A 27,193-nucleotide genomic window follows, 5' to 3' on the forward strand; every position below is an offset into this window, starting at 1 on the left:
TCGCCGACTCGTGCGGACTGTGCGGCGAGACTGTCTTCTCTCTCTTTCTCGCAGCCAGATATCTCTCGAGAGGCGAGAACAAAAGAGACACTGTGACGAGACCGGCGTTGCAGAAGGAAGGCTCACAGCCTCCCGACGACGAAGGCGACGACGGCCGCCGCCAAGCACACGCTGCCGATGCCGAAAAAGGCGAGCATCTTCTTGAACCCGACCTCGTGCGGGATGGGCATGCCGATCTTGGCCGCGTCGACGCACGCGAGCTCAAAGTCGGCGCCGAGCCGCTCTGTCGAAAAGTAGGTCCGCACGCGGCGCTGCCCGGCCGCGCCGACCTGGGCGCGCCGGGCGTCGTCGAGCGCGAGCAGCGACGAGACGGCGTCGGCCCACGCGGCCGCGTCCCTCGGGCGGAGCAGGCCCGTCGTCTCGTCGTCGTCGAGTCCGCGGTCGACGACCGTCTCGGTCGGCCCGCCCGTCTGCGTCGCGACGCCGGGCAGGCCCGCCGCCATGCCCTCGAGGGGCACGATCCCAAAGTGCTCGTACATGGGCGTGTACAGGAGCGCGACGGCGCCGCTGCGGCGCGAGTCGAGCAGGAGCGCTTTCTGCGCCGCCGAGATGTTGAGCAGGAACACGACGTCGGGCGCGCGCTCGCCGGCGGTCGAGGTCGAGGTCGACGAGGTGGGCGGTGTGGCGTCGATGACGGGGCGGAACCGCGCCGCGACGGGCGAGGGGACGTCGGGGAGGGCGCCGCCGGCGGCGTAGGCGTGCGAGCTGAGGCCGAGGCGGCCGGCGAGCTGCTGCAGCTGCGACAGGGTGCGCACGTTGTCGGCGAGGCGAGGGTCGTAGCCGCCTGCGAGGACGAGGCGGAGCGAGGGGTGGGCGGCCGACGAGCGGACCTGGGCGAACGCCTCGAGGGCGAGCGCGAGGTCCTTCTTGCCCTCGAACCGGTTGATCGACAGGAGCATCGGCTGGTCGCTGCGAGCACCTCGAGAGCATCGTCAGTGCATGTGCTGTGAGAGAGAACGAGACCTGCACGAGGTGAGAGGGACGAGGACGCACCTGACGAGCCACTTGTCCTTCTCGCCGACGACCGTCTCTGCTCGCTCGCCCGCACCCGCCTTGTCGAGGTTGACCGCCGGGTACACGACTCGAGGCCTCCTCCTGAGCTGGGCAAACGTGCGCTCAAACACGCTCGCCGTGAACTCGGAATTGACGAGGATCTTGTCGGCCTCGCCCGTCGTCGCCATTTCGACGGCGTCGATCGGCGCGCGGTACGTCTTGCGGATCTCGCCGGCGAACGAGAAGGGCGTGCCGGCGCGTGGGTCGCGAGGGAGGGTGGGCAGGTTGCGCGACGAGGCCGACGGCGACAGGAGGAGGTCGGGGAAGTGGCAATAGAAGACGACGCGGTTCTGGCCGAACCAGCGCAGGAGCGGGACGGCCGTGCTCAGTTGGTCGACGACGATGACGTCGAACGGCTCGATTTGTCGCCGGGGCGACCAGTCGTGCGACGAGGCGAAGGCGGTCTCGAGCGGGAGGACGAAGAGGGAGAGGAGGGGGAGGGACGAGAGGTGGTGGAGGAGGCAGGCGAGGAGGAACGACGCGACGAGGTGGAGTTGGCGGAGCATGGCGCACACGATGGTGAACCGGCCGAGGACCGACCGAGGGAACAGCCAGTTGCCGAGGACGTGCACCTGCAGCGTGCCTGTTACGAGGAGCGAGAGGGTCAGTCTCATAAAGGAGCGCCCGGAGCGCGGCCGCAGTGTCGCCTCGTCCGGCCTGCAGCTACGCTATGCGACGTCTGACAGAGAGCCCGACTGCGACGCACCGTCCCTCGTCTCGTCAAAGCTCCTCCCCTCCTTGCCCGGCTCGTGGTAGCTCGTGAACACGGTCACCTCGTGCCCGCGCTTCTGGAGCGCGACCGCCGCATCGACGATCAAGCGCTCGGCTCCTCCTGCGGGCGCAATCGGCACAGAGGGAGGTCAGCAAGGTGCTCTCGGAGAGGGACGGGGGGAGGAGGTGGGGAGGGCGACGGGACGAGCGACGGCGGGTTCCGAGGGTGTGCGACGGGGGTTGAGGGGTCTGCTGAAGGTAGAGAACGAGCTGCGACGCACCTAGGCCGAGGTCTGGATGAATAAAGGCGATGCGGAGACTCGAAGGAAGCGAGAGGTCGGGGTACGACTGCGGGTCGATGGCGGCTGTCGGGATGTTCATGCTGAGCTCGTCGAGTCGAGTGTAGGTCTCTAAAGGCAGAGCAGCACTGGCTCGAGCCGAGAGCGGTGTGGTCGAGACGAGAGCGAGGCGAGGAAGTGGGGAGCTCGTCGTCGAGCAGAGCGACTTGCTCCGCTCGCGCTCTCGCATCGAATCGAGCTGCTTTTTCGGGCGCAGCCTGTTCTGCAATGACAGGCGGCTTCAGACGACGTGAGACGAGGAAGCGGCGAATGCTCCGAGGACGGCGCAGGAGAACCCTCGCTCTCTCGACGAGGCTCGCGCGAGCGTCGTTACCAAAAGCTTCTATGCAGTCGCGATCGCTCGAGCTGCCCTCTACAGCCGGTCCCACGCGTCTGCGCGCTCGCCCTGACCGGCCGCTGGCGGCAAGTCCCTCGCGAACCGGACCGTCCTGCTCTCGCCCGCGTCTGCGGCGACCTGATCGAGGCGGGCGCCAGTCTTGAGAGTCGTCCACCGCAGGACGGAAGGGTCGAGGCGCAGGCGGGTGTTGAGGGCCGAGAGGACGGGCGGCGAGCAGTCGAACCGCATCGACCAGTAGCTGCGCACGAGGCCGACGGGTGGCGAGTCAGAGGCCGTCACAAGACGGACATGAGGAGGGAAAGGTGGACGCACTCGCCGACCCCTCGCCCCTGTGCGCCGTCCTCGCCTCCGCCGCCTCCTCCGCGACGCTTGCCGACCTTCATGCGGTTGGGGAGGTTGCGGGTGCCCCAGTGGTCGAGGCTGCGCACGACGCCGCCGTTCTGGGCAACGAGTGCCGACGACGAGCGCAGGAGCTGGTGTAGAGGAGCCTGTGGTCGAGAGGAGGGTGAGCTCGTGAGGGTCGTCGTGGGAGGAAGGAAAGACGGCCGAACCAAAGAAGTGTGATGCTTTGCAATGCAAACGAGCTCGTACAGGGGCATGGCGGGTGCTGAACGGCGCGCGAGTAGGTCTGGCTGTGCTGTCGGGTGGGCTGAACAGCCAGGCGAGAGATGAGGAACCGGGGAGGAGGAGGAGGTCGACGAGGCGACGACCGAGGGGGGGGGGCGAGGGTCGGAGGGGTGGACTCGGGCTTGAGGGGTGGCTGCTCAAGGCTGTCGGCGAGGTGCTCGAGTGTGCAGCAGGAGGAGCAGCGAGTTGCCGGACTGTGAGGCGGTGGCTCGTGGGCACGAGCCATTCTCGGCGACGAAGTCCGAGCCCTCCTCGTTCGCTTGCTCCGGACCACCTGCCCTGCTGCCGCCATGAGCGACCAGCACTACTCTGGCTACGGCCTCGCTCACCTCCACCACTCGGCCTCGTACCCGCCTGCGCCCCTCGCCAACTCGGCCCCGTCCTCGACCGCACTCAGCTCGTCAACCGCCACGCCCGGCACCACCCCGCTCGACAGCCACCCCCAGAGCCACGACCTCGACCACGATGGAGAACAAGTCAGGCCCCTCCGCGCAATGCTCGCCCGCGGTGCAGCGTGCGTCCCCCTCTGTCTCCTCCTCCTCCTCCTCCTCTCGAGCCGGTATCCCGGTTCACCCTCGCCTCGCCTCCAACTCGCTCGCGCAAACACCGGTCACAACCTCGACTGACACTCCCACTCCCTGCCCTGCAGCTGCGACACGTGCCGAGCCCGCAAGGTCAGTCTCGCTGTCCTCGTCGACCATGACAAACCCGGCTTCGACTTGGCCCGTGGCTCGTCCCGGCCCTCGCCCGCGCTCCCTGTCGGTCCTGAGCGACGAGAACGACTCGCGAGCTGGAGCCAAGCGAGGCGGGCGACCGTCGGCGGCGACCGCAGCACCCCTCCTCGTCCTCGAAGCACCGACTGACTCCCTTCTCTCCTCCCACCTTCCCGCCGCCTCCTCCCTCGCCCATCCACACCTCAACGTACTGCAACTGCTGCGCCCTCGTCGACCCACGCAGGTCAAGTGCGACGCCTCTCGCCCCTTCTGCACGCCGTGCCTCAAGTCGGCTCGCGGCAACCCGACCGTCGCCCAGGACAAGTGCCGCTACGAGGGCACGTCGGTCGCCGCCGCGCGAGAGGCGGCTGCTGCAGCGCGCGAGGCCGCAGGCGCGAACGGCGCTAAGCGCAAGAGGAAGAGCGCGGCGGCGAGTGGTGGCGGCGGCGGCGGCGGTGGCGGGTCGCAGGACGGCCTCGCAGGCGAGGCCAAGCGCAGCAGGGTCAGCAGTGCGGGGTCGGGGACGTCGGCGGCCATGCACGGCGTGACGCAGGGCGAGTACGCCGGCGTGCCGGCGTGGGCGCACCAGCCGCCGACCGCGCAGGCGCACCTTCCCACCGCGCCCGCACCCTACGCCGCTCCGCCGCACCCGCACCAGCACTTGCAGCAGCAGCACCAGCAGCAGGCGTATTCGCCTTCCGTCCTCACCAACCTTGCCGCCAGCCACCCGTCCGCGCCCCCTCTCGGCTACCCTCCTCCCCCGACCTCGACCCAGCCGCTCGAGTACCGCCCGCCAGCAATCCCTGCCCCTCCCTCGTCCTACGTCGAGCCCTCGTCCGCCTCGACGACGGCGTCGGCCTCGATCGCGCACGACGGCGCACCCGTCACCGGTCCCCCTCCTCCACTCGCGCCCGCGTCTTCGCCCGCGCCCGACACGGTCCCGCGCGAGCGCGTCGTCGACCTCGAGGACCGCATCGCCGAGCTCGAGCGCGCTCTGCGCGCAGCCGCTGCGGCGCCACCTCCGCTGCCGCCTGCCCACCAGCAGCAGCCGCAACAGCAGGCGAGCACGTCGTGGTACAACGGCCCGAGCGCGCCTCTCGCCCACACGCGCTCGCCGAGCTTCCCCTACGCGAGCTACCTCCCGCCGCCGAGCAGCAGCGGCGGCGTGGCGGCGAGCTACCTCGGCGGCGGCGGCGCCTCGCCGTACAGCACGTCGTTCCCGCCGCCGCTGAGCAGCACGGGCGTCGGCGGGCTCGGTGGAGCAGGAGCAGGGTACGGCATGGGCGGCGGCGGGAGCCCGTCGATCGGCGGCATCGGCGCCTCGTCGTTCCTGTCGAGCGAGAACCGGACGGGCGCCGCGTCGCCGCTCGGCTTCCTCGCGCCCATCGGCGGTGGCGGTGGCGTCGGCGGGTCGCCGAGGAGCATGGCGGGCCTCGGGCGCAGCGACCCGTCGCGGCGCTCGTTGAGCGCGCTCAGCGCCGCGGCCGTCACGGCGGGCCTGCGCGACGACGCGCCGTTCGGCGGCGGCGTGAGCAGCTGGGCGGCCGCGAGCCCGCTGTCGAGCCTGCGCGGGACCGGCGGCGGCGGCGACGTGCTCCTCGGCGCGAGCCCGAGGGCCATGGTGAGCTCGTTGCGCGGGACGGCGCCCATGCAGCAGCAGCAGGGGCACGGGCTCGCGCAGAGTCAGGGACAGGGGCAGACGCCGGGGAGCTCGACGGGCGAGGGCGGCGCGAGCGCAGGAGCCGGGTCGGGCGGGTCGAGCACGAGCGGGACGACGCCGGCCGGCGGGCCCTCGCCGTCCTCGGTCGTCGACAAGGCCAACATGTCGGCGTCGTCGTTGACAATGGACGCCGCCGCCGCCGCAGGACATGCCGCCGCCGACGACGGCGCGTTCGAGCTCGACGAGTTCGCCCTCACGCCTGAGCTCTACGCCCTCCTCCACCCGGCGTACCCTCCCTCGCTCCCGCCCATCGCCACCCTCCACCACCTCGTGTCGACCTTCTTCCTGCGCGCGAGCGTCCCGGCCACGATGCTGAGCCGCGCCGGCATCCTCACGTCGCTCGCGTACGGGCCCGCCGACCCGCGCTGGCCCGACGAGGCGCTCTTGCACGCCATGTGCGCGTACGGCGCCCTGTACGTCTCGACGGCGAGCCTGTCCGAGGGCTTCGGCGGCGGCGGCGGCGCAGGAGGAGGAGGTGCGGGCGGCGTCGGCGGCGGCGCGCTCGGGCTCGAGCTCGGCGGCGAGGGGTACGTCAAGGGGCGGAGGAGCGCGTACTGGGAGCGCGAGGCGGACAAGAGCCCGAGGGAGTACCACTACCGCTTGGCCAAGGACTCGATCCAGAGCAGCCTCCAGTCGGGCAAGGGCCGGCGCAAGATGCTCCAGGTGCGTCTCCCTCTCCCTCCCTCTCTCTCTCTCCTCCTTTTGCCCGGGCCTCCAGACTGACTCGCTCTCGTCAACCCGCCGCAGGTCGTCCAGGCGACGGTCCTCACGTGCTACGTCGCGTACCAGAGCGCCCAGTTCACCGACCTGTGGATCTTTGCCGGTCTCGCGACGCGCCTGTGCACCCCGCTCGGCCTCAACCACCTCGATCCGTGGGACTTTGCCAACGGTCGCTGCGGGCCCGAGAAGGAGGACTGGGGCGTCCGGGTCCGGTTCGTCGAGCGGCAGGACCTTCTCGAGACGCCGAGGACGGTCGAGGAGCATTGGGAGCGGGCGACGACGTGGTGGATGGCGTTCGCTGTTGACCGCTTCGCGAGCGCGAGCACCGACTGGAGCACGAGCATCGACGAGCGTGCGTCCTCGTCCTCTTTCTCCCCTGTCCCCCGAGGTCGCGCAGAACTGACCGCCGTCCTCGAGCGCCCGCAGAGGACATCACGACGCACCTTCCCTGCATCTCGCCCTATCCTCATCCCTCGCTCGAGATCGACCTCGCGACGGGCCTCATCCCCTCGCTCAGCATCATGTCGCCCTCGTTCCTCGAGGACACGTCGGCGCCGACCGGGTCGCTCGGGCTCTACGTCAAGGCGTGCGTCCTCCTCGGCCGCGTCGTCAACTACCTGCAGCGCCTCCCGCGCACCAAGTGCGTCAAGCGGGGTGCGGCGTGCAGCGCCGTCAAGGCGCACAACAAGTCGCTGCCCGGCTTCATCGAGCTCGACGTCGCCCTGTCGCGGTTCAAGGAGAGCGTCGGCCCGCGCTTGTACGACGCCGTCGGCGACGGCATCGACGGGTTCCTCGTCTCGGCCTACTGCATCCCGCACGCCGCGACGATCCTCCTCCACGAGAGCTTCACGGACCGCTACGTCCGCGAGCCGACCTCGTCCCTGTCGCGCTGTCAGACGGCCGCCACGTGCATCGTCAACGCCATGCACGTCCTGTACGGCTCGTCGCACGACCTCGCCGGCGGCGACCCGTTCCAGCCCGTGTGCTGGTCCATCGCTGGGCGCGCCCTCGTGCGCGACTTTGCGACGCGGCGCCTGTGGGGCGACCTCGACGAGGCCGAGGTGTCCAAGGGCCTCGCCGAGGACTGCCTCCAGTTCCACGAGGTGTGCCAGAAGGGCGGGAGCGGCATCGCCGGCGCGCTCGCGCAGACGCTGCAGCGCCACCTCGACAACCCGGACATGCTCCTGCCGATGGACGGCCCGGTGCGTCTCTCTCTTCCTCTCTTTCCTCGCCTTTCTTCGCGCCGTCTCTCGAGTATGGCACTGACCTCGGCTTGCCCGTCCACGCAGTACCCGCGAGGCTCGTGAGCAGAGGAGGCGAGGAGGCGAGTCGAGCTGGCGACGAGTCGAGGAGGCGCGCTCGAGGGCACGAGGGAGGAGCGACACGACGGTTGGCGTCGTCGAGTCAGTGTACACATCGTGTTTCAGACCCTGCACTGTAGCTTTCCCGCGTCGCTTCTTGCGCACGCGCTCTCGCCGAGCTGAGGAGGAAGTCGGACCCGCTCTCGCTCCGCCGCGTTTCTCGCATGGCTCAGGGGGTGTGCAGCACTTGCTTGACTCTGCTCAACCAGCAAGCTACTCGAACGAGGCGGGCGTGAGGGAGCGCCGCCGTCGTCGACTTCATCAGCGACCGACCGCTCCCACCTCTCGTCCACACCGTTCACTCGCTCCGGTCGCGACAGAGTGTAGCCCAGCAGCCTCAACTACCGCCACGCAGACCGCCCACAGCAGTGCCGTCCGCCCCGCCCGCTCTCCCACCTCGACCTCCCCTCCCCTCTGCCCGACTCTCGTCCCCTCTCCGCCCGGCACCATGGATCAGCCCAAGCCGCGCTCGTTGCGCCTCGGCGTCGTCGGCTGCTCTCACGGCACCCTGGACGACATCTACGCCAGCGTCGAGCGCTGCGACGAGGAGGCGCGTGCGCGAGGAGAACCCGAGGTCGACCTGGTCATCTGCTGCGGCGACTTCCAGGTGCGTGGCTCTCGCAAGCCCGGGCGCACTTGGCGCCACCGAGTGCTCACTGTCCTGCCTCCTCCTTCCAGGCCATGCGCAACGTGTCGGACCTGCAGACGATGGCCTGCCCCGTCAAGTACCGCGCTCTCGGCCACTTCCACCAGTACTACAGCGGCCAGAAGCGCGCGCCCAAGCTCACTATCGTCATCGGCGGCAACCACGAGGCGTCCGGCTACCTCTGGGAGTGGTGCGTCCACCCTTTCTCTGCCTCCTCTTGCCCGCCGACGCCGACGCGAGCGAGCTGACCTCTGCACCCGCCCACAGCTACCACGGCGGCTGGCTCGCGCCCGACATCTACTTCCTCGGCTTTGCGGGCTCGGTCCTCGTCGATGGCTGGTTGCGCATCGCCGGTGCGAGCGGGATTTGGAAGGGCGGCGACTGGAAAAAGGGTGCGTCCCTCTCGGCTCTTCACCTTCGCGACTCGGGACCTGACCTCGCGGTACGTGCGCGCAGGGCATTTCGAGACGGTCCCCTTTGACGACCGCACGATCCGCTCCGTCTACCACATCCGCGAGTACGATGTCGCCCGCCTTCTTCAGGTGCGCCTCTTCTCCCCTTCGTCGTGCGAGTGTCCTTGTCCGCCAACTGACTCGAGACCGGCCTACAGCTCAAGAACCGCGGCGACTCGGTCGACGTCTTCCTGTCGCACGACTGGCCGCTCGGCATCGAGCAGCACGGCGACACCGAGACGCTCTTGCGCGAGAAGCCCTTCTTCCGGGACGAAGTGCGTCTGCGTCTTCCCCTCTCGTTCCCTCGCCGTCGGACGACTCTCTGACTCTCGATCACAACATCTAGGTCGCCACCAACTCGCTCGGGTCCCCACCCCTGCACGCCCTCCTCACCTCTCTCCAGCCTCGCTACTGGTTCTCGGCCCACCTGCACGTCAAGTTCGCCGCCCTGTTCCACCACGATGGTCGTCCGACGCAGCTCGTCAAGCGCGAGCCGAGGAGCTGGGGCGGCCAAGGGCAAGACGGTCGAGCCGTTCAGCCGGTCGAGCGGCTCAAGGCGGGCGGCCCGGCCGCCAACCCGGACGAGATCGTGCTCGAGGACGACGAGGAGGACGACGTCGACGCCTCGGCACCCGCCATGAGCGGGGTCCAGAGCGCCGAGGGCCCGCAGAGCGAGGAGAAGGGCTGCCCGGGCGGGTGCAGCGCCGAGTCGCATGCGCACGTCCCGGCGACGGTCAAGGCGGTCGAGAACCCGGACGAGATCGCCCTCGACGACGATGACGACACGGCGCAGGGCGAGGACGTCGAGATGAGGGTCGAGTCGGACGTCAAGGCGCCCGAGGAGAAGGACGACGAGGTAGAAGAGCCGGATGGGGCGTCGACGAGGTTCCTCGCGCTCGGCAAGCCGGGCAGAGGCCGTGACTTCCTTCAGGTGCGTCGCCAGTCCTTCTTCTCGGCTGCACGGCGCGGTGCTCACTCGCTGCGTCTTGCAGGTCCTCGACATTCCCTCGACCTCGACCTCGTCTTCATCCACCTCCTCGACCTCGACCGCGACTGTGCCCGCATCGTCCAACACTTCCTCTTCTACCGCCGCGCCCGTCGACGCTTCCCCCGTCACCTCTGCGCCTGTCGAGCCCTCGCCCGCCGCGCCCGCCGCCGACGCCGACGCTGCGACCGCCGAGGGCAGCGCACCTTCGACCGAGGCTCGCGACGCCTCTGCCGCCCTCGCCACGCCTTCTCCTCGTCGCCCCAAGCTCTACTTCGACCCTCACTGGCTCGCCATCGTTCGCGCCACCGCGCCCTGCCTGTCCCTCAACCCTCGCCCGATCCCGTTCCCGCCGCTCTCCGAGCTCGCGCAGCGCATCGAGGCCGACTACGCCTGGGTCCTCGAGCATGTCGGCAAGAACGGCGACGGCCTGGTCGAGGTCGACGACGTCATGCGGTTCGCGAGGACGGCGCCGACGCAGGAGGAGTGGGAGGCCCAGGGGATGATCCAGATGCGTGCGTCCCCCTCTCTCTCATTCTTGGCGGTGCCCGAGGCGCATTGAGAAGGGGCAGCCCGAGACTGAGAACCGGTTTCGCCCGCAGCGTCGTGGTACACCAACCCGCAGACGCTCGCCTTCGCCGCCCTCCTCCAGATCGAGAACAAGATCAACCCCATCCCCGAGGGCTACCTCCAGGCGCTCGAGGCCGAGAAGGCTCGCGCACTCGCCGCCGCCAAGGCCGAGGCGCTTGCCGAGGTCGACCGGGCGGGCGACGTCGTCGACGAGGAGCCGCAGGGCGAGACGGCGCACGAGGTGGTCGACAAGGGCGAGGACGTGCCTGCGGGCCAGGCGTCGGTCAACCCCGAGGAGATCGCCATCGAGGACGATGACGAGTAGAGGAGGAGAAGGAGGAGGTCAGGGCGTGCAACTCGCGTCGGTTTCGGCGGCTCGAGCGCTCGAGCCTCTCGTCGTCGTCGCGGCGCGGCTCTTTCGCTCCCGCGTTCCTCTCCCTCTCCCTATCTCTCCCCGCCCACGCACGGCTGCCGGCTTCTCGCTGCGGCTGCTCTGCCCTGCACCGAGGCTGCGCCAGCAGCGTCGTCGGCGGCGGCTCCACCGCGCGCCCCTCTCACGCTATCGCTGCCGGCGCACCCGGCACCGCTGGCGATCGGCCGTGCGGGGAACCCGTTCGCGCACGCTCCGCTGTTCGCTCTCCTGTCGTCGTCGCCGCGCCGCGGAATGTCCGCTCGCCGAACGCCCGATTTGGCGGCGCGGCTCTCGGGCTTGCCTCCCTTCCCTCCCTCGCCTCTGCATCTACCGCTTCAGCGCTTCCGTCCACCATGAGCATGCTGGTACGTCGACCCGTTTCTCTCTCCTCGAGGGGCTCGAGCGTGGCTAGCCCGGCCGAGAGCCCGCTTTGACCTCCTCAGCGAGCTGACTCTCTTTCCTTTCGCAGGACCGTCCTGTTCGCTCCCTGTCTGTCGCCACGGGTACCGCTCCCAGCACGGCGCAAGATCACCCCGGCTCGATCAAGCTCGACCAGGTCGACGCCTGGCTCGACGAGCTCGAGCAGGACCAGCAGTTCGCCCTCGCCAAGACGATCCTCGTCCGCACCAACATGAGCGTCGTCCTGCGGTCGAGGGAGGCCGCCATCTCGGACCAAATGCGTGCGCTCGACTGCCCTCTCCACGCGTCCACACGAACAGCGAGCTCACGCCGGCTCGACGCGCAGTCTTCAACACCGAGATCACGACCGAGGGCACGCCTGTCGCAAACCAGCTCGCGTCCGGCAGATGTTGGCTTTTTGCGACGACCAATGTCGTGCGCATCTTCACGGCTCGCAAGTTCCGCCTCGGCGATTTCCAGCTGTCGCAGGTGCGTGGCGACCTTCTCAGGTCACCCTCCCTCGTCCCTCTCGCCCGTCCCTGACTCTATCTCCCTTCCAGTCGTACCTCTTCTTCTGGGACCACCTCTCCAAGGCGAACTGGTTCCTCGAGCAGATCCTCGACCTCGCCGACGAGCCGCTCGACTCGCGCACGATGCAGTACCTGCTCGCCAACGGCCCGGCGCAGGACGGCGGCCAGTGGGACCTCGCCGTCGCGCTCGTCGAGGAGTACGGCCTCGTGCCGCAGACGGTGTACCCCGAGTCGTTCAATTCGAGCAACTCGGCGGCGCTCGACGCGCTCTTGACGAGCAAGCTGCGCGAGATGGCGCTCACCCTGCGCAAGGCGGTGCGGGCCCATGCGTCGACGGGCGCGCGCAAGAAGGACGTCATCGCCGAGGCGCGCTCGATCAAGGACCGTGTGCTCCTCAAGGAGATCTTTCGCATCCTGACGATCACCTGCGGCGAGCCGCCCAAGCCGGACGAGCCTGTGCGTCCCCTTCCCTCCTCCTTTCTCTCCTCCTTCGTCTCGTACCTCTCCAAACGTCCTTCTGACCGTGCTCGACCGCAATCAGATCGTCTGGGAGTTAAAGGACAAGGCGGGCAAGGTGCGGTCGCTCAAGACGACGCCGCTCGAGTTTGCGCAAGTCCACGCCGGCTACGACTGCAGCGACACCATCTCGATCATCAACGACCCTCGACACCCGTACGAGCAGGTCTACACGGTCGAGCGCCTCGGCAACGTCGTCGGCGGCAGGCCTGTGCGGTACCTCAACCTCCCGGCGCAGTCGCTCAAGGACATCGCGATCAAGATGCTGCAGGTGCGCCCTCGCCCTCCCTCTTCCTCTGCGTCGCCCGACCCTGACGCTACCGACGAGTGCGCAGGCCGACTACCCGGTTTGGTTCGGCTGCGACGGTCCGTGCCCTTCCTCTCCCTTTTCGACGCCGTCCTCTCCCTGACTCTGGCGCCCTCGCAGTCGACAAGTCGAGCGACATGAAGAACGGCATCATGGACCAGAAGCTCTACGACTACGACGACGCCTTTGGGACGAGATTGCGCATGGACAAGAGGCACCGCTTGCTGTCCGGCGACTCCTGTATGACCCAGTGCGTCGTCGTCTCTCTCCTTCTGCGCCCGACTCTCGGTCTGACAGCCTTTCTTCCAACACGCAGCGCCATGATGTTCACGGCGGTGCACCTCGACGACCGAGGTCGGTCGGTCCGTTGGCGCGTCGAGAACTCGTGGGTGAGCACCTCGCCATCTTGCTCGAGCCGACGTCGACCCTCTTTCGCTCACTCGTCCTCGCGCACACAGGGACCCGAAAAGTGCAACAAGGGCTTCGTCGTCATGTCGGACGGCTGGTTCTCCGAGTACCTCTTCCAGATCGTCGCGCCGCGCCGTTTCGTCAACCCGCACCTTCTCGACGTGTATGACCACGGCCACGTCACGCCGCTTCCGCCTTGGGACGTTCTCGGTCAGTCCTTACCTCTCTCTTCTCCGAGGAACCGTCTCGAGGGAGGCCTCGGTGCTCATGCCTCGAGGCCGTCGTTTCAGGATCCTGCGCGTAGAGAGGCGCACTTTGGCCTCGCGCAATGCACTCTTTATTCACTCTCTCTTCTTGTCCTGCGTCTACAGTTGGCTGGTGAGCAGCCTCTTGTGCAACTCTGCGTTTCTCTCCCTCGCTCGACCTTCTCAAGTTGCGCGAGAGAGAGCAAAGAGAGGCCTGAGTGAGTCGAGCCGTCGCGAGCCGCGCTTGGTGCCAGGCTCGTTGCCGAGAGCGCTTGCAAGCGTGCGTGCCTTGCTTGATCGCTGGCCGGAACAATCATCAGCAAGGGTGGGGGAGCTACGACGCCCGACTCGTCCGCTCCCCACAAATCCGTCTCTCGCTCCTCGTCTCTGCTCTCTCACGCTCTCGCAAAGCCCACTTCGCCATGCAAACCCAAGCCTACGTACTCTCCGGTGCGTCCCGCTCTGCACGGGCAGCGACCGCGGCGTCCTCGACCTGACCTTCCCCACTTTCCCCGCTTCGCCTTCCTGCAGAGGTCAACGCCGCCTTCGCCCTCCAAGACGTCACGGTGCGTGCAGCGCTTAGTGTCCATCAACAGAGTGACACTGAGGACGTCCTGCTCCCCTGCAGCTGCTCGAGCCAGAAGCCGAGGAGGTACTCATCGAGGTGGTTGCCTGCGGGTGCGCTCGTCAACTCCCCTCCTCTCCTCAAGCGAGACTGAGCTCACCCTTTTGCGACGCGCAGTATCTGCCACACCGACTTGTCCGTCCAGAACGGCGCCTTCCCCTCGCCGTTCCCCAACACGGTCGGTCACGAGACGTCGGGAATCGTCGTCAAAACTGGCTCCGGCGTGACGAGGGTCAAGGCGGGCGACAAGGTGCTCTGCTCGTTCAACTACTGCGCAAGCTGCCGACCCTGCAAGGTGCGCCCCCTTATCTCTCTCGCTCCCCTTCGCCGCCGGGTTCTGACCCTCGTCCTCTCCTTCTCTCTCCCTCCTTTTCCTCTTCCTCTCCCGCATGTTCGCGTGTGCACTCGACCCTCTCCCGCTACCTCGACGATCGACTCTTCTTTCCCACTTGCACTCGCCTCGCGACTCGCGCCGACTTACAGCGAGGCCATCCTGCGGCCTGCGAGGGGTTCGCGCCCATCAACTTTGGTCGTCAGCGCAGCGCCGCCCTCGGCAGCAAGGCCGGCATTCGCGGGTCAGGCGGCGAGGAGATCTACGGTGCCTTCTTCGGGCAGAGCGGCTTCGCAAAGCACGCCGTCGTCGTCGAGAACTCGGTCGTCAAGGTGGCAGACGACGCCGACCTCAAGACGCTCGCGCCCATCGGCTGTGGCTTCCAGACGGGGTGCGTCTCTCCCTCGCTCTCTCTGTCTCTCTGTCTCTTTGTCTGCTCTTCCTCGCGGTCCCGACCGTCCGGGCGGCCCGACTGACTCGTCCTTTCTTCCTGCGCAGCGCCGGCGCCCTTCTCAACAAGCTCAAGCCCGCCAAGACGTCGAGCATCGCCATCTCGGGCCTCGGCGCCGTCGGCGCAGGCGCCCTCTTTGCGGCCAACTACCTCGGCATCGAGACCATCGTCCTCCTCGACGTCGTCGACGGCAAGCTCGAAATGGGCAAGGAGTTCGGCGCGACGATCACGTTCAACGCTCGCGACGCCGACGTCGTCGAGCAGGTGCGCAAGGCGACCGACGGCGGCGTCGACTACTTTGTCGAGTGCAGCGGCAACGTGCGCGCGCTCGAGGCCGGGTGGGCCATGACGGCCAACCTCGGCACCCTCCTGTCGTGCGGCACGCCCGGTCCCGGCGTCCACCCGCCGTTCGGCATCTTCGAGAACCTCGTCGCCTGCAAGACGTACATCGGCCTGTGCGAGGGCGACTCGAACCCGCCAGAGTTTGTCCCGTTCTTGAGCCGGCTGTACGCCGAGGGCCACTTCCCGGTGGACCGGGTCTCTCGACAGTTCCCGTTCGACAAGCTCGACGACGCCATCCACGCCATGCACACCGGCGAGGTCATCAAGCCCATCCTCGTCTTCAAGACCGACTGAGAAGGGCTCGAGCGAGAGGAGGACTGGGTCGAGAGGCGGGTTTGGCTCGGGCATGATCTTGATCTGCAAGCATTTCTTTCTTCTGCGCAGCGGACGTCTCGCCGAGAGACTAGAGAGCACGACAGACCGGGCGACTGGGAGCGAGCTGCTGTCGAGCGAACGAGGGAGAGATCTCGACGGTTCTCTCAGTCGATGCCGTCATGCTGCACGCTCCGGCCCTTTCGACCAAACCTTCTCTCGACGGATGCTCTGTGCAAGAACGAGCGTGATTGAGCCGACAGAGAGCCGACGAAGCGAGCAGGGCGACCGATTTCGAAACAGACTGCGAGCTTGGGAGCCGGTTCTCGAGATACGGACGACGAGGACGAAAGACGTGGACGAGCTCGACAATGCAGGCAGCTAGATCGTAGACGTTCGACTACGAGCTCGCCTTCGCGTGCATGCCGAGCCGCCGCAACTGCGACGACAGCGACCGCCCTTTTGGCGAATCTGGGAGGTCGAACGCGGCAGAGGGGACGCAGCTGAGCGGGCCGAGGTCGTGCTGCGCGCGCGAGAAGACGTCAGGGAGGTACAGAAATACGTGAGAACGACGCGACGCACCTGCTGCGTTACCTGAAAGGGCGAGAGCGTGCCGCTGAGCGCGGGCAGGACCCGCTCGAGGGCGGTCACGGCGAGGATGGCGCGCTCGCACGCCTCCTCCGACCGACTTGCGAGATCTCCAACCTGCGTCGAGAGAGTAAGCGAGTCAGGCCAGTGAGAGGAGATCGAGAGAGAGAGGAAGAAGGGACGCACCTCGACCTCGTCCAGCCGATCCCGCTCTTCTCGATACGCCGCCCAGTCTGCGACCGACCCTTGCGCCGCGCCGTCGAGCCGAGACAGTCGGCCGAGCCACTCGAAGCGTTGGCGGAAGCGACCTTGAGCGGCTTGTGCGGGAGGAAAGGCGAGGGAGGGGAGGAAGGGTGAGGAGAACTTGGGCGGTGGTCGGCTCGACGTTGAAGCGCAGGAGACCTGGTGCAGCGAGCAAGTTGTCAGTCCTTGACCGGGGAGAACGAGGACGTCGACTTTGAGAGGAGGCGAGGACGCACCAGCCAGGACGCAGCGCAGACCGCCTCGATCGCTCGAGCCTCGAAGCTCTTTGCCTCGAGGTAGTCCCTCCCCCCCTCTCCCTCGTCCTTCTCACCGACGAGCGTGTCCCACAGCGTCGCCAGTCGTCTCGCGACCCTCGTCCCGACCCACCACGCCTCGGCCGCTCCCCCTCCTGCCCCGCTCGGACCTCCACCTCCGCCAAAGAGCCCGACTGCCTCCTCGAACCCGCTCAGGAGCGTCTCGAGCGCGAGCTCGTGCGCATGTGCGCTCACCGCCACACGGAGCAGCTGCGCCGCACGACGAACTCGCGCCGCGTCCCCCTCAGGCAGCGCGTACTCGACGGCGGCGAGCACCTCGTGCACGAGCCGCCGCGCGTCGCCGGCCGCCTCGCAGACGAGCTCGTCCCACGTCCCGAGGCTCTTGATGACCCACCGACGCTGCCGACCGCGGTTCTGGCCGGCGAGGGCATGCGCGAACTGCGCGAGCTTGGCCGAGAGACGCTCGAGGAAGGCGAGGAGGGTGTGGGCAGGTTGCGAGGGGTGCGACTCGTGCGAGAGGAGGAGGGGGAGCGTCGAAGTGAAGGAGGAAGGGAGAGGCGTCGTGAAGGTGAGGAAGGAGGTCGCGAGGGACGAGATCGGCTTGACGTGGAAGAGATGGGTCGGGGTCGAGATGAGCGACTGCGGGGCGACGGACGGGTCGAGGTGACGCAGAGGGTTCGTCAGTACCGGGTCCGACGAGTGACACGGAACGAGAGGAGGGCTGGACGCACCTGCTGCACCGACCGCACGTACGGCTGCGCCTCGACCCTCGCCCTCCTCCTGCTCCACTCGTGCAGCTCTTTCCATCCACCTTCTCCCTTCCTCCACAGCTCCCACAGCCCCATGAGCTCACCGAGGTGGCTCACGATGCGGCGCCACAGGTCGTACGCCGCGTCGAGCGGGAGGATGTCGACTGGCCGAGGCGGCTGCTGCGTCGCGAGAAGGGGGACGGTCGCCGAGGGATGGAAGGCGGCCCGCAGGACGGGAGGTGGGTCGTACGAGGTCGTGTCGGACGAAGAAGGGGTCGAAGCCGTCGGGAAGAGGGACGAGTAGGATTCGAGGCGGTCGAGGTGGTGCGAGATGGCCGAGGGCGACGTGTGGGCCGGGTAGGTGAGGAGCGCGATCGGGTACAGGAGGTCCTGCGAGACGGAAGAGAGGCAATGGTGAGTATTCGCCGAGGCGCAGAGGGGGAGACGGACGAGAGGCGGACGTACGATCCGCAGCGTCACCCTCGCGACGAGCTTCTCCCTCATCTCGGCACTGAGCCACTCGGCCTGCACCTGCTCCTCGGCCTGCAGCCACCTCAACGCAGCGTCGAGGTCACGCAGGACGTCGTCGACCGAGATGAGGCGCTCCGGCGGCTGCGGCGACTCGTCCTGGCCCTGCCCGGGCATGACGAGCGGCGAGGCTGGCGCGGAAGGTGGCAAGGACGGCGCGTAGCACGCCGACATGAGGCTGTTGAACGACAGGGAACCGCGCGACAGGTGGACGTCCTCGTGCTGCGTCACGTTCGAGGGTCAGACGCGAGTCGCTCAGAGTGCATGGGTAGGTGGTGGCGGTGGACGAGAGGGGCTCACCTCGTAGACCTGGTTCTTGCCGAGCTCCTCCCACACGATCTGGCTGCTCTTGAGGACGCCGAGGAAGAGCGCTCGTACGACGACCGTGCGCAGCTGCGACTGGCCGTCGTCGGCCGAGGCGGAAGTCGACGGGGCAAAGCCCGATATTGCGGCGAGCGAGTCGGCGCGCAGGTAGTTGCACGTCCACAGGGTCGAGGCGAGCGGATAGCCGGCGTGAAACGTGGCCTGGGCAGGGGGGAATGTGTCAGTCGCGGTCTAAACTCGGGACGACCGAGGAGAACCGAGGGCGCACCTCGAGCCGCAGAACCTCGTCATGGAGCCAGACGACATCTTGAGCGTGTAGAGGCACCGCAGGGTCGAAAGAAGGCAGGGACGACTGTCGCTGTCGCTCCTTTTGCGAATGAAGGTAAGTGTCGGTGCGAGCGTCGTTGATCTGGCGGCGTCGGGCGACGGACTCAGTCAGCCTCTCGACCGTGGTGGGACGACCTGGTAGAGGAGAGAGAGAGAGGACGCACCTCGATGGCGCTCATGAGGTCCATCATGGAGCAACGCTCGTCGCGAACGAGTTGACCTTTGGCGAGGTCGGCCATGGCCTGCTCGAGAAGTGGCAGCGCGTCGGCGTACTCGGACACCTCCATCGTAGATGCTGCTGTATCTGTGTGACGTTCGATCCAGGTCAGCTCGCGGCTCAAACACGAGGAGCAGGGACTGCCGAGGTCGGCTCCGTGTGGGAAGAGCACCGTGACGACTGCCCAGCTCGCCCTTGGCAACTTGCCGCGGCGGTACAGGCTGGAAGAAAGGATACGAAGGGAAGGGCGAGTGCTCACAGGCCGTCGGGCGGTTGCTGCAGTGGATGTTGCGAGATCGAGGTCGAGACGGAGGTGGACGAGCGACGACAGCTCGGGGCGATTGGGCGCGGTTGCGTGTGGCGCAAGGGAGAGTTAAGCAGTACTCAGACAACACAGGCTCAGCCACTGAGCGCCTAGCAGAGCACGAGGTGGGCAGGAGCTTCATCTCCTGCTCGTTCTCATCTCCTCCCTCTCTCTCTCTCTCTCGATCCACTCGCTCTTGCCAACAGCGACGGTAGCCACCGATCACCCGCCCCTTCCGACCCCCCGACCATCCTGGTTTGGCCACCGTCCCTGCCCCGCTCGTCGAACAGCCGCACCACTAACCCCCGCCTCCTCCACCCGCCGCCCGCCGCCTCGTCAATGTCCAGCCGCCACGATGCACGACGCTCGCGCCGAGACGACGACGACCACGACGACGGCGCCCTCCCGTGGTGGGAACAAGATCGCCGCGCCGTAACCTCGTCTTCTACCGCCCCTTCGCACCCGCACTCGCACTCGGCTCGCGGCTTCGACGACGATCGCCAACCGCCTCACCGACAAGCCGCTGGCTACTACGACCGCGACGCCGCACCCGATCGCCACCACCTCGACTACCACGGCGGCGGCGGCGGCGGCTCGAGGGGGTACGACGGCGGGCGAGGTGGTGGAGGAGGCGGGCAGTACGGTCGCGGCGGCGGGTACGACAGGGGGGACGGCTACCAGGGCAGGAGGGACAGCGAGTACGGCGGCAGGACCGGTCGGGACGGATACGGCCAGACCTCGCGCCCGCAGGCCCCCGTGCACCGGTCGAGCAACCCGGCTTTCGTCCCCGCCTCCTCCTCGCAACAGCCCACCCACCCGCCAGCTCCACCTTCAGCAGCTCCAGCAGCAGCTCCGACATCATCGTCGTCATCTGGTCCACCAGCCCCTAGTGCCGAGGAGGGCGAGTACGTCCCCTCTCTCTCTCGGCCACGCTCCGCCCTCGTCCGCCGACACTGACCTTCTCTCGCCTCCCTGCAGGATCAAGCCCGTCGACGAGCCCGAGATCGACCTTACGCCTGTCGTCGAGCCCGACCCCGAGGCCATCCTCGCCGAGCGCCGCCGCAAGCGCGCCGAGATCCTCGCCAAGTACGCCTCGGCGACGCCGAGTGCGGCCCCGTCCGGCGGCGCGACGCCCGAGGTCAAGCGCGAGGCGCCGAACGACGAGTCGACTACGCCTGGTACATCGGCGCCCGACGTCGTCGAGCGCGCGGCAAAGCGTCTGCGGATCGGTACCGGTCCGTCCTCTCTCGTCCTGTCGACCATCTGTGCCGGCCGCACGCCCTGACTCTCCTGCCCTCTCGCGCACGCAGACTCGCCCGCCATGTCGTCTAACGCGCCGTCGACGCGCGCCGTCTCGGTCGATGCGTCGTCCGACTCGACCTTCTCGCTCACCAAGGACGCGTCGACCTCGTCGGCCGCATCTGCCGCACCGCCCGCCTCGGCCAACCAGACCGACGCCGACGAGGTCTCGGCGGCCGACTACGACCCGGACGGCGCCGATGACGACCGCCGTCAGCGGCGCGAGCTCGAGAAGGAGCGCGAGCAGAAGGACCGCGAGGGCGTGATCGAGGTCGAGGAGAGCGAGGACGAGGAGGACGGCGAGGAGGACGACGACGACGAGGACGACATGTTCGCGATCGGCAACGACGAGAAGAAGCCGAAGAAGAAGGGCGGCAAGAAGAAGGCGGGCGTGCCGGTGCGTCCCCTCTCCTGCTCTCGAACCCGGTTCCGCCCTCTCTCCCACCTCTCGGCCTCACTGACCCTCTCCCTCATCGTCTATCGCGCAGATCGTGAACCGTGCCCTCCCGAGCGGCACGACCGATGCTTCGCTCTTGGCCGACAACTACGACGATGCCGAGGGCTACTACCGCGTCATCCTCGGCGAGGCGCTCGACGACGGCCGGTACCACGTCGTCGCCAACCTCGGCAAGGGCATGTTCTCGAGCGTCGTCAAGGCGCGCGACCTCGGCGACAAGGGCTCGGGCAAGTACGACGGCGAGCCGGGCTTGGCGGGCAAGGGCGTTGGCGAGGGCGAGAGGAGGGACGTGGCGATCAAGATCGTGCGCAGCCAGGAGAGCATGTGCGTCTTCTTCTCTCTCTCTCTCTCTGTCCCGCCTCGAGCTCGGCCTCGCCCTGCGACGCGGCGCCGTGGCCCGAGGAATTCGTCGCGGACGCGAGCTCACCTCGCTCGCGCTCGTCACAGGTTCAAGGCCGGCATGAAGGAGGCCCAGATCCTGCGCCGACTGCGTGACGCCGACCCGGACGACAAGAAGCACCTCGTGCGCCTGCACCGCACGTTCGAGCACCGGGGCCACCTGTGCCTCGTCTTCGAGTCGCTCAGGTTCGTCCCTACCGCCCTCTCTCGCACCCCTCTCTTCCTCTCTCGTGCTCTGTTGGTCATCGAGAAGCAGTCACTGACGCTCGGCACGCACAGCATGAACCTGCGCCAGGTCGTCAAGCGGTACGGCAAGGACGTCGGGCTCAACCTGCGCGCCGTGCGCGCCTACGCGAGCCAGATGTTCCTCGCCCTGTCGCTCATGCGCAAGTGCGACATCATGCACGCCGACCTCAAGCCCGACAACATTCTCGTGAGTCGGCCCGACCGTCCTCTCGATCTTTCGGCAGTGTCGAGCTTGCCCAGAGAGCTCGCTCGCGCTCCGCATCTGACGACGAGACGCTCACATACATGTTCTTCGTGCGCAGGTCAACGAGAGCAAGGCGACGCTCAAGGTGTGCGACCTCGGCTCGGCGTCGGACGTGAGCGAGAACGAGATCACGCCGTACCTCGTCTCGCGCTTCTACCGCGCTCCCGAAATCAGTGCGTCCCTCGTCCCCCCTTGCGTCTCGTCGTCGATGGCGAGCGTGCGACTCGGTCAAGCCGGATCCGGACTGACGACCGTGCCCCTCTCGCAGTTCTCGGCCTGCCGTACGACTGCTCGCTCGACGTGTGGTCGATCGCCTGCACCCTCTACGAGCTCTACACCGGCAAGTGAGTCGTACATTCCCCTTACTCTGGTTCGCCCCGTCGAGCCTGTTGCGCTCGTGCGGCACGCTCACCGTCTCTCCCGCACCTCCTCCCTCGCCCGTGCTCTCGCTCGTAGGATCCTGTTCCCCGGTCGCACCAACAACCACATGCTCCTCCTCATCATGGAGACCAAGGGCAAGTTCAACCACAAGCTCATCCGCAAGGCGCGCTTCCACGACCAGCACTTTGACGAGGGCCTCAACTTTTTCTACGTCGAAAAGTCGGTGCGTCCCCTCGTCTCTCCCCTCTCGAGCCTGTCCGCGGTCACGAGTCGACCTGACTCTTCCCGCGACGTCGATGCACCTCTTTCGCGCCCGCAGGACAACGTGACACCGCGCCAAATCGCCGGGAAGCCGCCCTCGGACCTGCGCTCGCGCCTCATGCCGCCCGGCGTCGCCCGCAAGCTCAAGGAGGACGACGCGCGCCTGTTGACGAGCTTTGTCGACCTGCTCGACAAGATGTTGAGCCTCGAGCCGGCGAGGAGGCCAACGCCCAAGGTGCGTCGAGACTTCTCTCTTTCCTTCTCGACGAGGCGGTCCAGGTCGACGGGCACTGACACGCTCTTCTCGTGCAGGAGCTCCTCTTGCACCCTTTCGTTCGCGGTTAGTGTCGGGGCGGCGGGGCCAGCAAGTCAGTGCTGGCGCGGCGTTGAGAAGGTCGGGTCGAGAGGGTCTGAGCGAGCGAGGCGGGTCGAGAAGGACGAGTACTCGGCGAGCATGGGCATTCATACGTGTGAGCATTGGACGCATTCTCTCGCCTTTCACGAGGGCTCGGGCGCGTCCTCGCTCGTCGTCCTCACAGGGCGGGTCCGTGCGCTCCTGGGCGCGCGCACCTCGCTCTCGCTCGAACAGCCTCGCGATGGTCGGCCGCTCTCTCGCTATCCCGCTGCTGCTCTGCTGCGGCGGACCGAGGACGTGCGACGCATGGTGCCGAGCGTGCTCGTCGGCGGTGGGCAGACGACGGCGCGACGCTTAAAGCTTCTTTGACCTCGGCTCGACCCGCGCACTTGCGACGAGAGACGCTCATCGTTCGCGTCGCATCTCTAATGGTCCAGGCGTGGCCGCAGCTCACCTCGAAAGCGACTGTCGCGTTCAAAGAGACGCGGTCGTCGTACTCTCGAATCTCCTCTCGGCGCTCGCCTTCGCATTGCCGAGGGCACGGCATCGACAGGTGAATGACGCCGGCGAGGCCGCACTCTGTCGCTGCTGCCGACTGCCTGGACGAGCCCGAGTTGAGCGCACGCCAGAGCTGCGGACGTCGAGAGCGTGGGAACGTGCGGGCGACTTTCCCCTCGTTCGGCCGTGAGACTCCCGTCGACCCGACTTGGGTCGATCCTACTGCGGCACCGGCCTGCCGTTACCAGCGCGCGATCGACCCTCTCCCCTTGCGACCGTTGGCCGAGCGTGGCAGGCGCATTCCGCGCCCCGCACAGCGACGGGCATGATCTCTCTCGCTGCGCGTCGCTCCCTTTCGAAGAGCCCTGCGAGGGTAGCAGAGCATTCACAGCGCGACTGGGGAGCCGAGCTTCCTCGCCTGGAGTTCAGCTCGTCGCTCAACTTCCCCACGCGCCGCCCTCATCATCGCGGACGAGCGGCCGGCTCGCTGCTTTTGTTCCCTCTTGCTCGCTCGCCACGGCTCTGTGCTACGTCTGGCTTGTGTCACTGCGCTCCTGCTGCGCACTGCTCCCTCCTCAAGCCGTTGCCCTCGCCGTCCCGAGCCGTCGCCGCCGTCGCCAACATGCTCGTTCCGTCCTTGGTCGTCGCGCTCGTCGCGGCCGCATCCTCGGTCGATGCCTTCTGGCGCATGTGCGTCCCTCTCCTTCACTCTGCAGGATGCCCTGACTAACGCGTCTGCTCCCCTCATGCAGGCCCTGCAACAACGTCCTCGTAACCGAGCGCGCCGACCCCATCGTCTCTCCTGGTCAAGTCGCGTGCGTCCCTCTTTCGCTCGCCTACGTGCTACGGCCTGAAGCCTGGCGGTCTCAGACAGGCGTCGACGAGCGCGGACTTACCCTTCCCTCCCAAAACTCGCCGTCCCTCCCTCCTTCCTCCCTCCCTACCTCGCCTTCTGCCCTCCTGTCCCTCTTTCCGGCCGCCCTGGCTCCTCCTTCCGCTACCACGCGATCCCTACGCCTCGCCTATCGTCTACACGCAGTGGCCATGTCCACACGGTCGTCGGCGGCAGCAACTTTGGCCTGTCGAGCTCTTTCCAGGACCTCCGGGCCAGCGAGTGCACCTCCTGCCTCGTTAAACAAGACTCGTCGGCGTACTGGGTGCCATCCCAATTTTTCGAGTGGAAGAACGGGTCCTTCAGCAGCGTCTCGAGCGGCCTCCTCATCTACTACCTGCCTCGGTTCAACGCCGCCGACAAGACCAACGTCACCGCCTTCCCGGACGGCCTGCGCATGCTCGCCGGCAACCCGTTCAAGCGCAGCTACGACGGCTCGGAGGCGGCGCAGGCGATCGGCTGGAACTGCCTCGGCGCCAACGTGGCTCAAACGTACGCCCACCGCCCTCTCTCTCTCTCTCTCTCTCTCTCTCTCTCTCTTCTCTGCCTCTACATCATTGACGCGGTCCTCTGCGACAGGCGTATCCCGACCTTGCCGACCTACAACTGCCCGAACGGCCTGCGCGGCGAGGTTCGGCTCCCGTCGTGCTGGAACGGCGTCGACTTGGACTCGGCCGACCACTCAAGCCACGTCGCGTACCCTATCGGCGGCGAGTCGGGACGTGAGTAACCCTCGTCCTGCAGCAGCAGAGCCGAGCTCGCACCTGACGACCTTGCCTTCCCAGCTTGCCCGACGACGCACCCTGTCCGCCTCGTCACGCTCTTCTGTGCGTCCTCCTTCGACTCTCACACTCTCTACGACGTACTCACTCGCTCCCACACTCAGACGAGATCATGCACGACGTCAACTCGTGGAACAAGTACCGCTCGCAGGCCAAGAACCCGGAGCAGCCGTTCGTCCTCGCCATGGGCGACTCGACTGGCCTCGGCATGCATGGCGACTTCTTCAATGGCTGGGACCGTCAAGTGCTGCAGGAGGCTATCGACACGTGCACCTCGGACAGCGGCGTCATCGAGTACTGTGCGTCCCCCTCCCTCGACTCGATCGGCCTTCCCAAACTGACTCGTCCTCCCCCACAGGCAAGGTGTTCGACCTGTACGACTCGAGCCACACGTGCCGCAAGACGCCCGATGTCAACGAGGTCGTCCTCGGCACCCTGCCCAAGCTGCCCGGCTGCAACCCGGTGACGGGCGCGGGCCCGAACGCGACGCCGTGCACGGACCCGAACCCGCCCGCCATCTTCTCGAACCCGGTCGCCTACACCGGTTCTGCTCCGTGAGTCCCCCTCGTGCGGCAGTCCTCGAGCGACGGCCGAACTGACGAGCCCTGCCTCGCCGCCGCCCGCAGTCCTGTCGGCGCCCAAGTCCCGAGCAGCGCCCCGACGGTCGTCACCTCGTACACGTCGGCCAAGGGCTCGATCTTTACGTACCAGGACTGCTACTCGGACCTCGTCAACGGTCGGGCGCTCCCGAACGGCCTCTCGACCTCGACCAAGACGGTCCAAGCGTGCCTCGAGGCGTGCGACGCCAAGAACTACGCCTACTGCGGTACGTCGCCTCTCTCCCTTTCCTCGCCCTCTCAGGCCGACTCACTCACCTCTACGCCCCTCCTGCAGGTGTCGAATATCACGGGGGTGCGCCCCTCTTTCTCTTGGGCATCCTCGAGAGACCCAACCTGACCTTCTCAAACCGCCCTCGCAGAGTGTTGGGGCGCGAACGTCCTCGGCGCGGGATCGACGGCACTCGGCGCAGGCTCGTGCGGCCTCACGTGCACCGACAACGCGTTGCAGTACTGCGGCGGCGTCGGCGGTCCTGGGGGCGCCTCGTTCGAGCTCTACACTCGCAAGGCGGCCGCCAACTCGACCTCGTCTTCGGCGACGACGAGCAAGGCGACCACGTCGTCTGCGGCGTCGACGACGTTCAAGTTGACCACGTCGACGACAACGACTCGCGTCGCTTCTGCAACGGCGTCTGCTCCCGTCCTGATCGCTCAGCCGGGCAAGGTCGCCTACAACAAGGGCTGGACCTGTGCGTCTCTATCTCTCCCTCTGCGCTTCCTCTCGTCGAGGGCAGGACTGACATGTTCGTCCACCAGATTCGGGCTGCTTCGCCGACCTCGTCGACGCCGGCCGCTCGCTCCCCGTGTCGCTCACCGGCCGGTCCAACTCGACCGTCGACGGCTGTCTCGCCGCCGCCGACGCCGCCGGCCTCGCCATCGCCGGCCTGTCCTACTACGGCGAGTGCTGGGCGGCACCGGCCCTGTCGCCGGCGGCGGGCAAGCTCGCGACGAGTTCTTGCGCTCAAAAGTGCAACGGCAACCCGGCCCAGACGTGCGGCGGGTCGAACGCGCTCGACGTGTACGTCTCGACGAGGCGCAAGGCGCTCACGAGCCCGACGAGCACCGACCTGGCGACGCGAGGCGTGTGGACGTACGACGCCTGTACGCTCTCCTCTCTCTCGCGCCTTCCTTTTGGTACCACGTTTCCCTCACTCACGCACCTCGCCTTCTCGCCCACAGGCTACGGGGACCTCGTCAACGGCGTGCGCTCGCTGCCGATCGGCCTTAGCAACCCGGCATCGACCGCCGATGCTTGCCTCGACGCCTGCGCTCAGAAGGGCGCCCTCGTCTGCGGCCTCTCCTACTGTGCGTCTCTCGCTCTCCCTCCCTCTTCCTCCTCGTCCTGACGCTGTGTACCGCAGATGGTGAATGCTTCATGAGCACGGCGGCCATCACGACGTCCAAGATCGCCGAGTCGAGATGCCGCTTCGCATGCTCGGGCAACCCGAACGAGTTCTGCGGCGGGTCTGCCGCCCTCTCGGTCTGGAAGCGCTCTGTGCGTGTCTCTTTCCCTTCTCTACGCCTCAAAGACCAGCGACTGAACCTGTCCCTGCGCGAACAGGCCGCCGCATCTCGTGGCAAGCGCGCGACCTTTACAGAGCGCGTCGCCGCCGCTCGCCTCGAGCGGTTGCGTGAGCGTCTCTAGCACCTTGTGTCCTCCTCCATCCTCGCCTCTAGATCATCTCCTCTCATCTGTCTATTGCGCCTCTCACCCTCGTCATCCTCGTCGTCGTCCTTTGTAGCGAGCGCACGAGCGCAATCGTCCGGCTTCGTCCCGCTTTCTGCGCATCGTTGCCCTCGTCAGAGAGACGACAAAGAGACAGAGAGGGTCGTGTGCACGACTCGGCGCAGCAAGTGCTGTGGCCGACCGACTTGCGCGCTCGTGCGCTCGAGCCGGTGATTTCACTTCCTGGCTTTGTTCGCCGGCCAGCTTGAACAGTGTTGCATTACAGTCGTACACGCTCTGGCGTCAGCAGAGAAGCCAGGCAGGCGTCGCAAGGAGCTCGAGACGACGC

At 67.4% G+C, this 27,193-nt stretch overlaps 9 protein-coding genes across 9 annotated transcripts; 6 read left to right on the top strand and 3 right to left on the bottom strand.

The window, feature by feature from the left end:
- Positions 1-88: 88 nt before the first annotated feature.
- RHOBADRAFT_25871 (glycosyltransferase family 4 protein) lies at positions 89-2,257 on the bottom strand. The gene is given in 6 exon segments (XM_018412718.1): positions 89-641; positions 729-979; positions 1,059-1,097; positions 1,109-1,696; positions 1,820-1,945; positions 2,106-2,257. The coding sequence occupies 6 exon segments, from the start codon at positions 2,203-2,205 to the stop codon at positions 123-125; spliced, it is 1,623 nt and encodes a 540-aa protein (XP_018271754.1). The 5' UTR covers positions 2,206-2,257; the 3' UTR covers positions 89-122.
- Positions 2,258-2,535: 278 nt separating this feature from the next.
- On the bottom strand, positions 2,536-3,119 carry RHOBADRAFT_14009 (uncharacterized protein; the record flags this gene model as incomplete). The annotated part of the gene is made up of 3 exons (XM_018412173.1): positions 2,536-2,758; positions 2,833-3,008; positions 3,072-3,119. 3 exons carry the CDS (start codon positions 3,117-3,119, stop codon positions 2,536-2,538), a joined length of 447 nt encoding a protein of 148 aa, XP_018271755.1.
- A 318-nt stretch (positions 3,120-3,437) lies between these two features.
- RHOBADRAFT_52741 (uncharacterized protein) lies at positions 3,438-7,753 on the top strand (the record flags this gene model as incomplete). Its single annotated transcript, XM_018416487.1, has 6 exons — positions 3,438-3,661; positions 3,797-3,821; positions 4,105-6,243; positions 6,328-6,652; positions 6,727-7,502; positions 7,590-7,753. The coding sequence occupies 6 exons, from the start codon at positions 3,438-3,440 to the stop codon at positions 7,605-7,607; spliced, it is 3,507 nt and encodes a 1,168-aa protein (XP_018271756.1). The 3' UTR covers positions 7,608-7,753.
- Positions 7,754-8,098: 345 nt separating this feature from the next.
- On the top strand, positions 8,099-10,639 carry RHOBADRAFT_52742 (uncharacterized protein; the record flags this gene model as incomplete). The annotated part of the gene is made up of 8 exons (XM_018416488.1): positions 8,099-8,268; positions 8,340-8,497; positions 8,575-8,699; positions 8,764-8,849; positions 8,918-9,034; positions 9,106-9,690; positions 9,752-10,259; positions 10,347-10,639. Exons 1-8 carry the CDS (start codon positions 8,110-8,112, stop codon positions 10,637-10,639), a joined length of 2,031 nt encoding a protein of 676 aa, XP_018271757.1. The 5' UTR covers positions 8,099-8,109.
- A 622-nt stretch (positions 10,640-11,261) lies between these two features.
- On the top strand, positions 11,262-13,353 carry RHOBADRAFT_35443 (uncharacterized protein; the record flags this gene model as incomplete). Its single annotated transcript, XM_018413275.1, has 8 exons — positions 11,262-11,406; positions 11,472-11,614; positions 11,686-12,111; positions 12,197-12,442; positions 12,507-12,537; positions 12,599-12,728; positions 12,795-12,867; positions 12,937-13,353. The coding sequence occupies exons 1-8, from the start codon at positions 11,358-11,360 to the stop codon at positions 13,351-13,353; spliced, it is 1,515 nt and encodes a 504-aa protein (XP_018271758.1). The 5' UTR covers positions 11,262-11,357.
- Positions 13,354-13,553: 200 nt separating this feature from the next.
- Positions 13,554-15,174, top strand: RHOBADRAFT_43135 (uncharacterized protein; the record flags this gene model as incomplete). Its single annotated transcript, XM_018414178.1, has 6 exons — positions 13,554-13,581; positions 13,663-13,697; positions 13,760-13,809; positions 13,874-14,006; positions 14,240-14,478; positions 14,586-15,174. The coding sequence occupies 6 exons, from the start codon at positions 13,554-13,556 to the stop codon at positions 15,172-15,174; spliced, it is 1,074 nt and encodes a 357-aa protein (XP_018271759.1).
- A 370-nt stretch (positions 15,175-15,544) lies between these two features.
- Positions 15,545-18,465, bottom strand: RHOBADRAFT_52745 (uncharacterized protein; the record flags this gene model as incomplete). Its single annotated transcript, XM_018416489.1, has 9 exons — positions 15,545-15,715; positions 15,775-15,897; positions 15,967-16,182; positions 16,260-16,937; positions 17,030-17,437; positions 17,513-17,797; positions 17,876-18,100; positions 18,168-18,308; positions 18,391-18,465. The coding sequence occupies 9 exons, from the start codon at positions 18,463-18,465 to the stop codon at positions 15,593-15,595; spliced, it is 2,274 nt and encodes a 757-aa protein (XP_018271760.1). The 3' UTR covers positions 15,545-15,592.
- Positions 18,466-20,356: 1,891 nt separating this feature from the next.
- On the top strand, positions 20,357-22,533 carry RHOBADRAFT_25885 (uncharacterized protein). The gene is made up of 9 exons (XM_018412719.1): positions 20,357-20,443; positions 20,535-20,827; positions 20,951-21,088; positions 21,182-21,335; positions 21,451-21,565; positions 21,661-21,736; positions 21,849-21,996; positions 22,093-22,269; positions 22,347-22,533. The coding sequence occupies exons 1-9, from the start codon at positions 20,375-20,377 to the stop codon at positions 22,377-22,379; spliced, it is 1,203 nt and encodes a 400-aa protein (XP_018271761.1). The 5' UTR covers positions 20,357-20,374; the 3' UTR covers positions 22,380-22,533.
- Positions 22,534-23,417: 884 nt separating this feature from the next.
- Positions 23,418-25,317, top strand: RHOBADRAFT_25888 (uncharacterized protein; the record flags this gene model as incomplete). The annotated part of the gene is made up of 8 exons (XM_018412720.1): positions 23,418-23,577; positions 23,640-23,702; positions 23,927-24,271; positions 24,359-24,501; positions 24,565-24,606; positions 24,666-24,860; positions 24,920-25,115; positions 25,188-25,317. Coding segments are annotated over exons 1-8 (1,182 nt in total), but the record flags the coding sequence as incomplete, so codon positions are not given.
- Between the last annotated feature and the right edge of the window lie 1,876 nt (positions 25,318-27,193).

This window comes from Rhodotorula graminis, assembly GCF_001329695.1.
Source record: "Rhodotorula graminis WP1 unplaced genomic scaffold RHOBAscaffold_5, whole genome shotgun sequence".
NCBI lineage: Eukaryota > Fungi > Basidiomycota > Microbotryomycetes > Sporidiobolales > Sporidiobolaceae > Rhodotorula > Rhodotorula graminis.

Coding starts and splice junctions, on each gene's coding strand:
- RHOBADRAFT_25871 (XM_018412718.1), bottom strand. CDS start 2,205: ATGAACATCCCGACAGCCGCCATCGACCCGCAGTCGTACCCCGACCTC. Junction 1,697..1,819: donor CTTTGACGAGACGAGGGACG/GTGCGTCGCAGT, acceptor TCCTCGTAACAG/GCACGCTGCAGGTGCACGTC. Junction 642..728: donor CCGGCGGCGCCCTCCCCGAC/GTCCCCTCGCCC, acceptor ACCGCCGGCGAG/CGCGCGCCCGACGTCGTGTT.
- RHOBADRAFT_25885 (XM_018412719.1), top strand. CDS start 20,375: ATGTTCGCGATCGGCAACGACGAGAAGAAGCCGAAGAAGAAGGGCGGC. Junction 21,089..21,181: donor CTCGTCTTCGAGTCGCTCAG/GTTCGTCCCTAC, acceptor CGGCACGCACAG/CATGAACCTGCGCCAGGTCG. Junction 21,737..21,848: donor TACGAGCTCTACACCGGCAA/GTGAGTCGTACA, acceptor TCTCGCTCGTAG/GATCCTGTTCCCCGGTCGCA.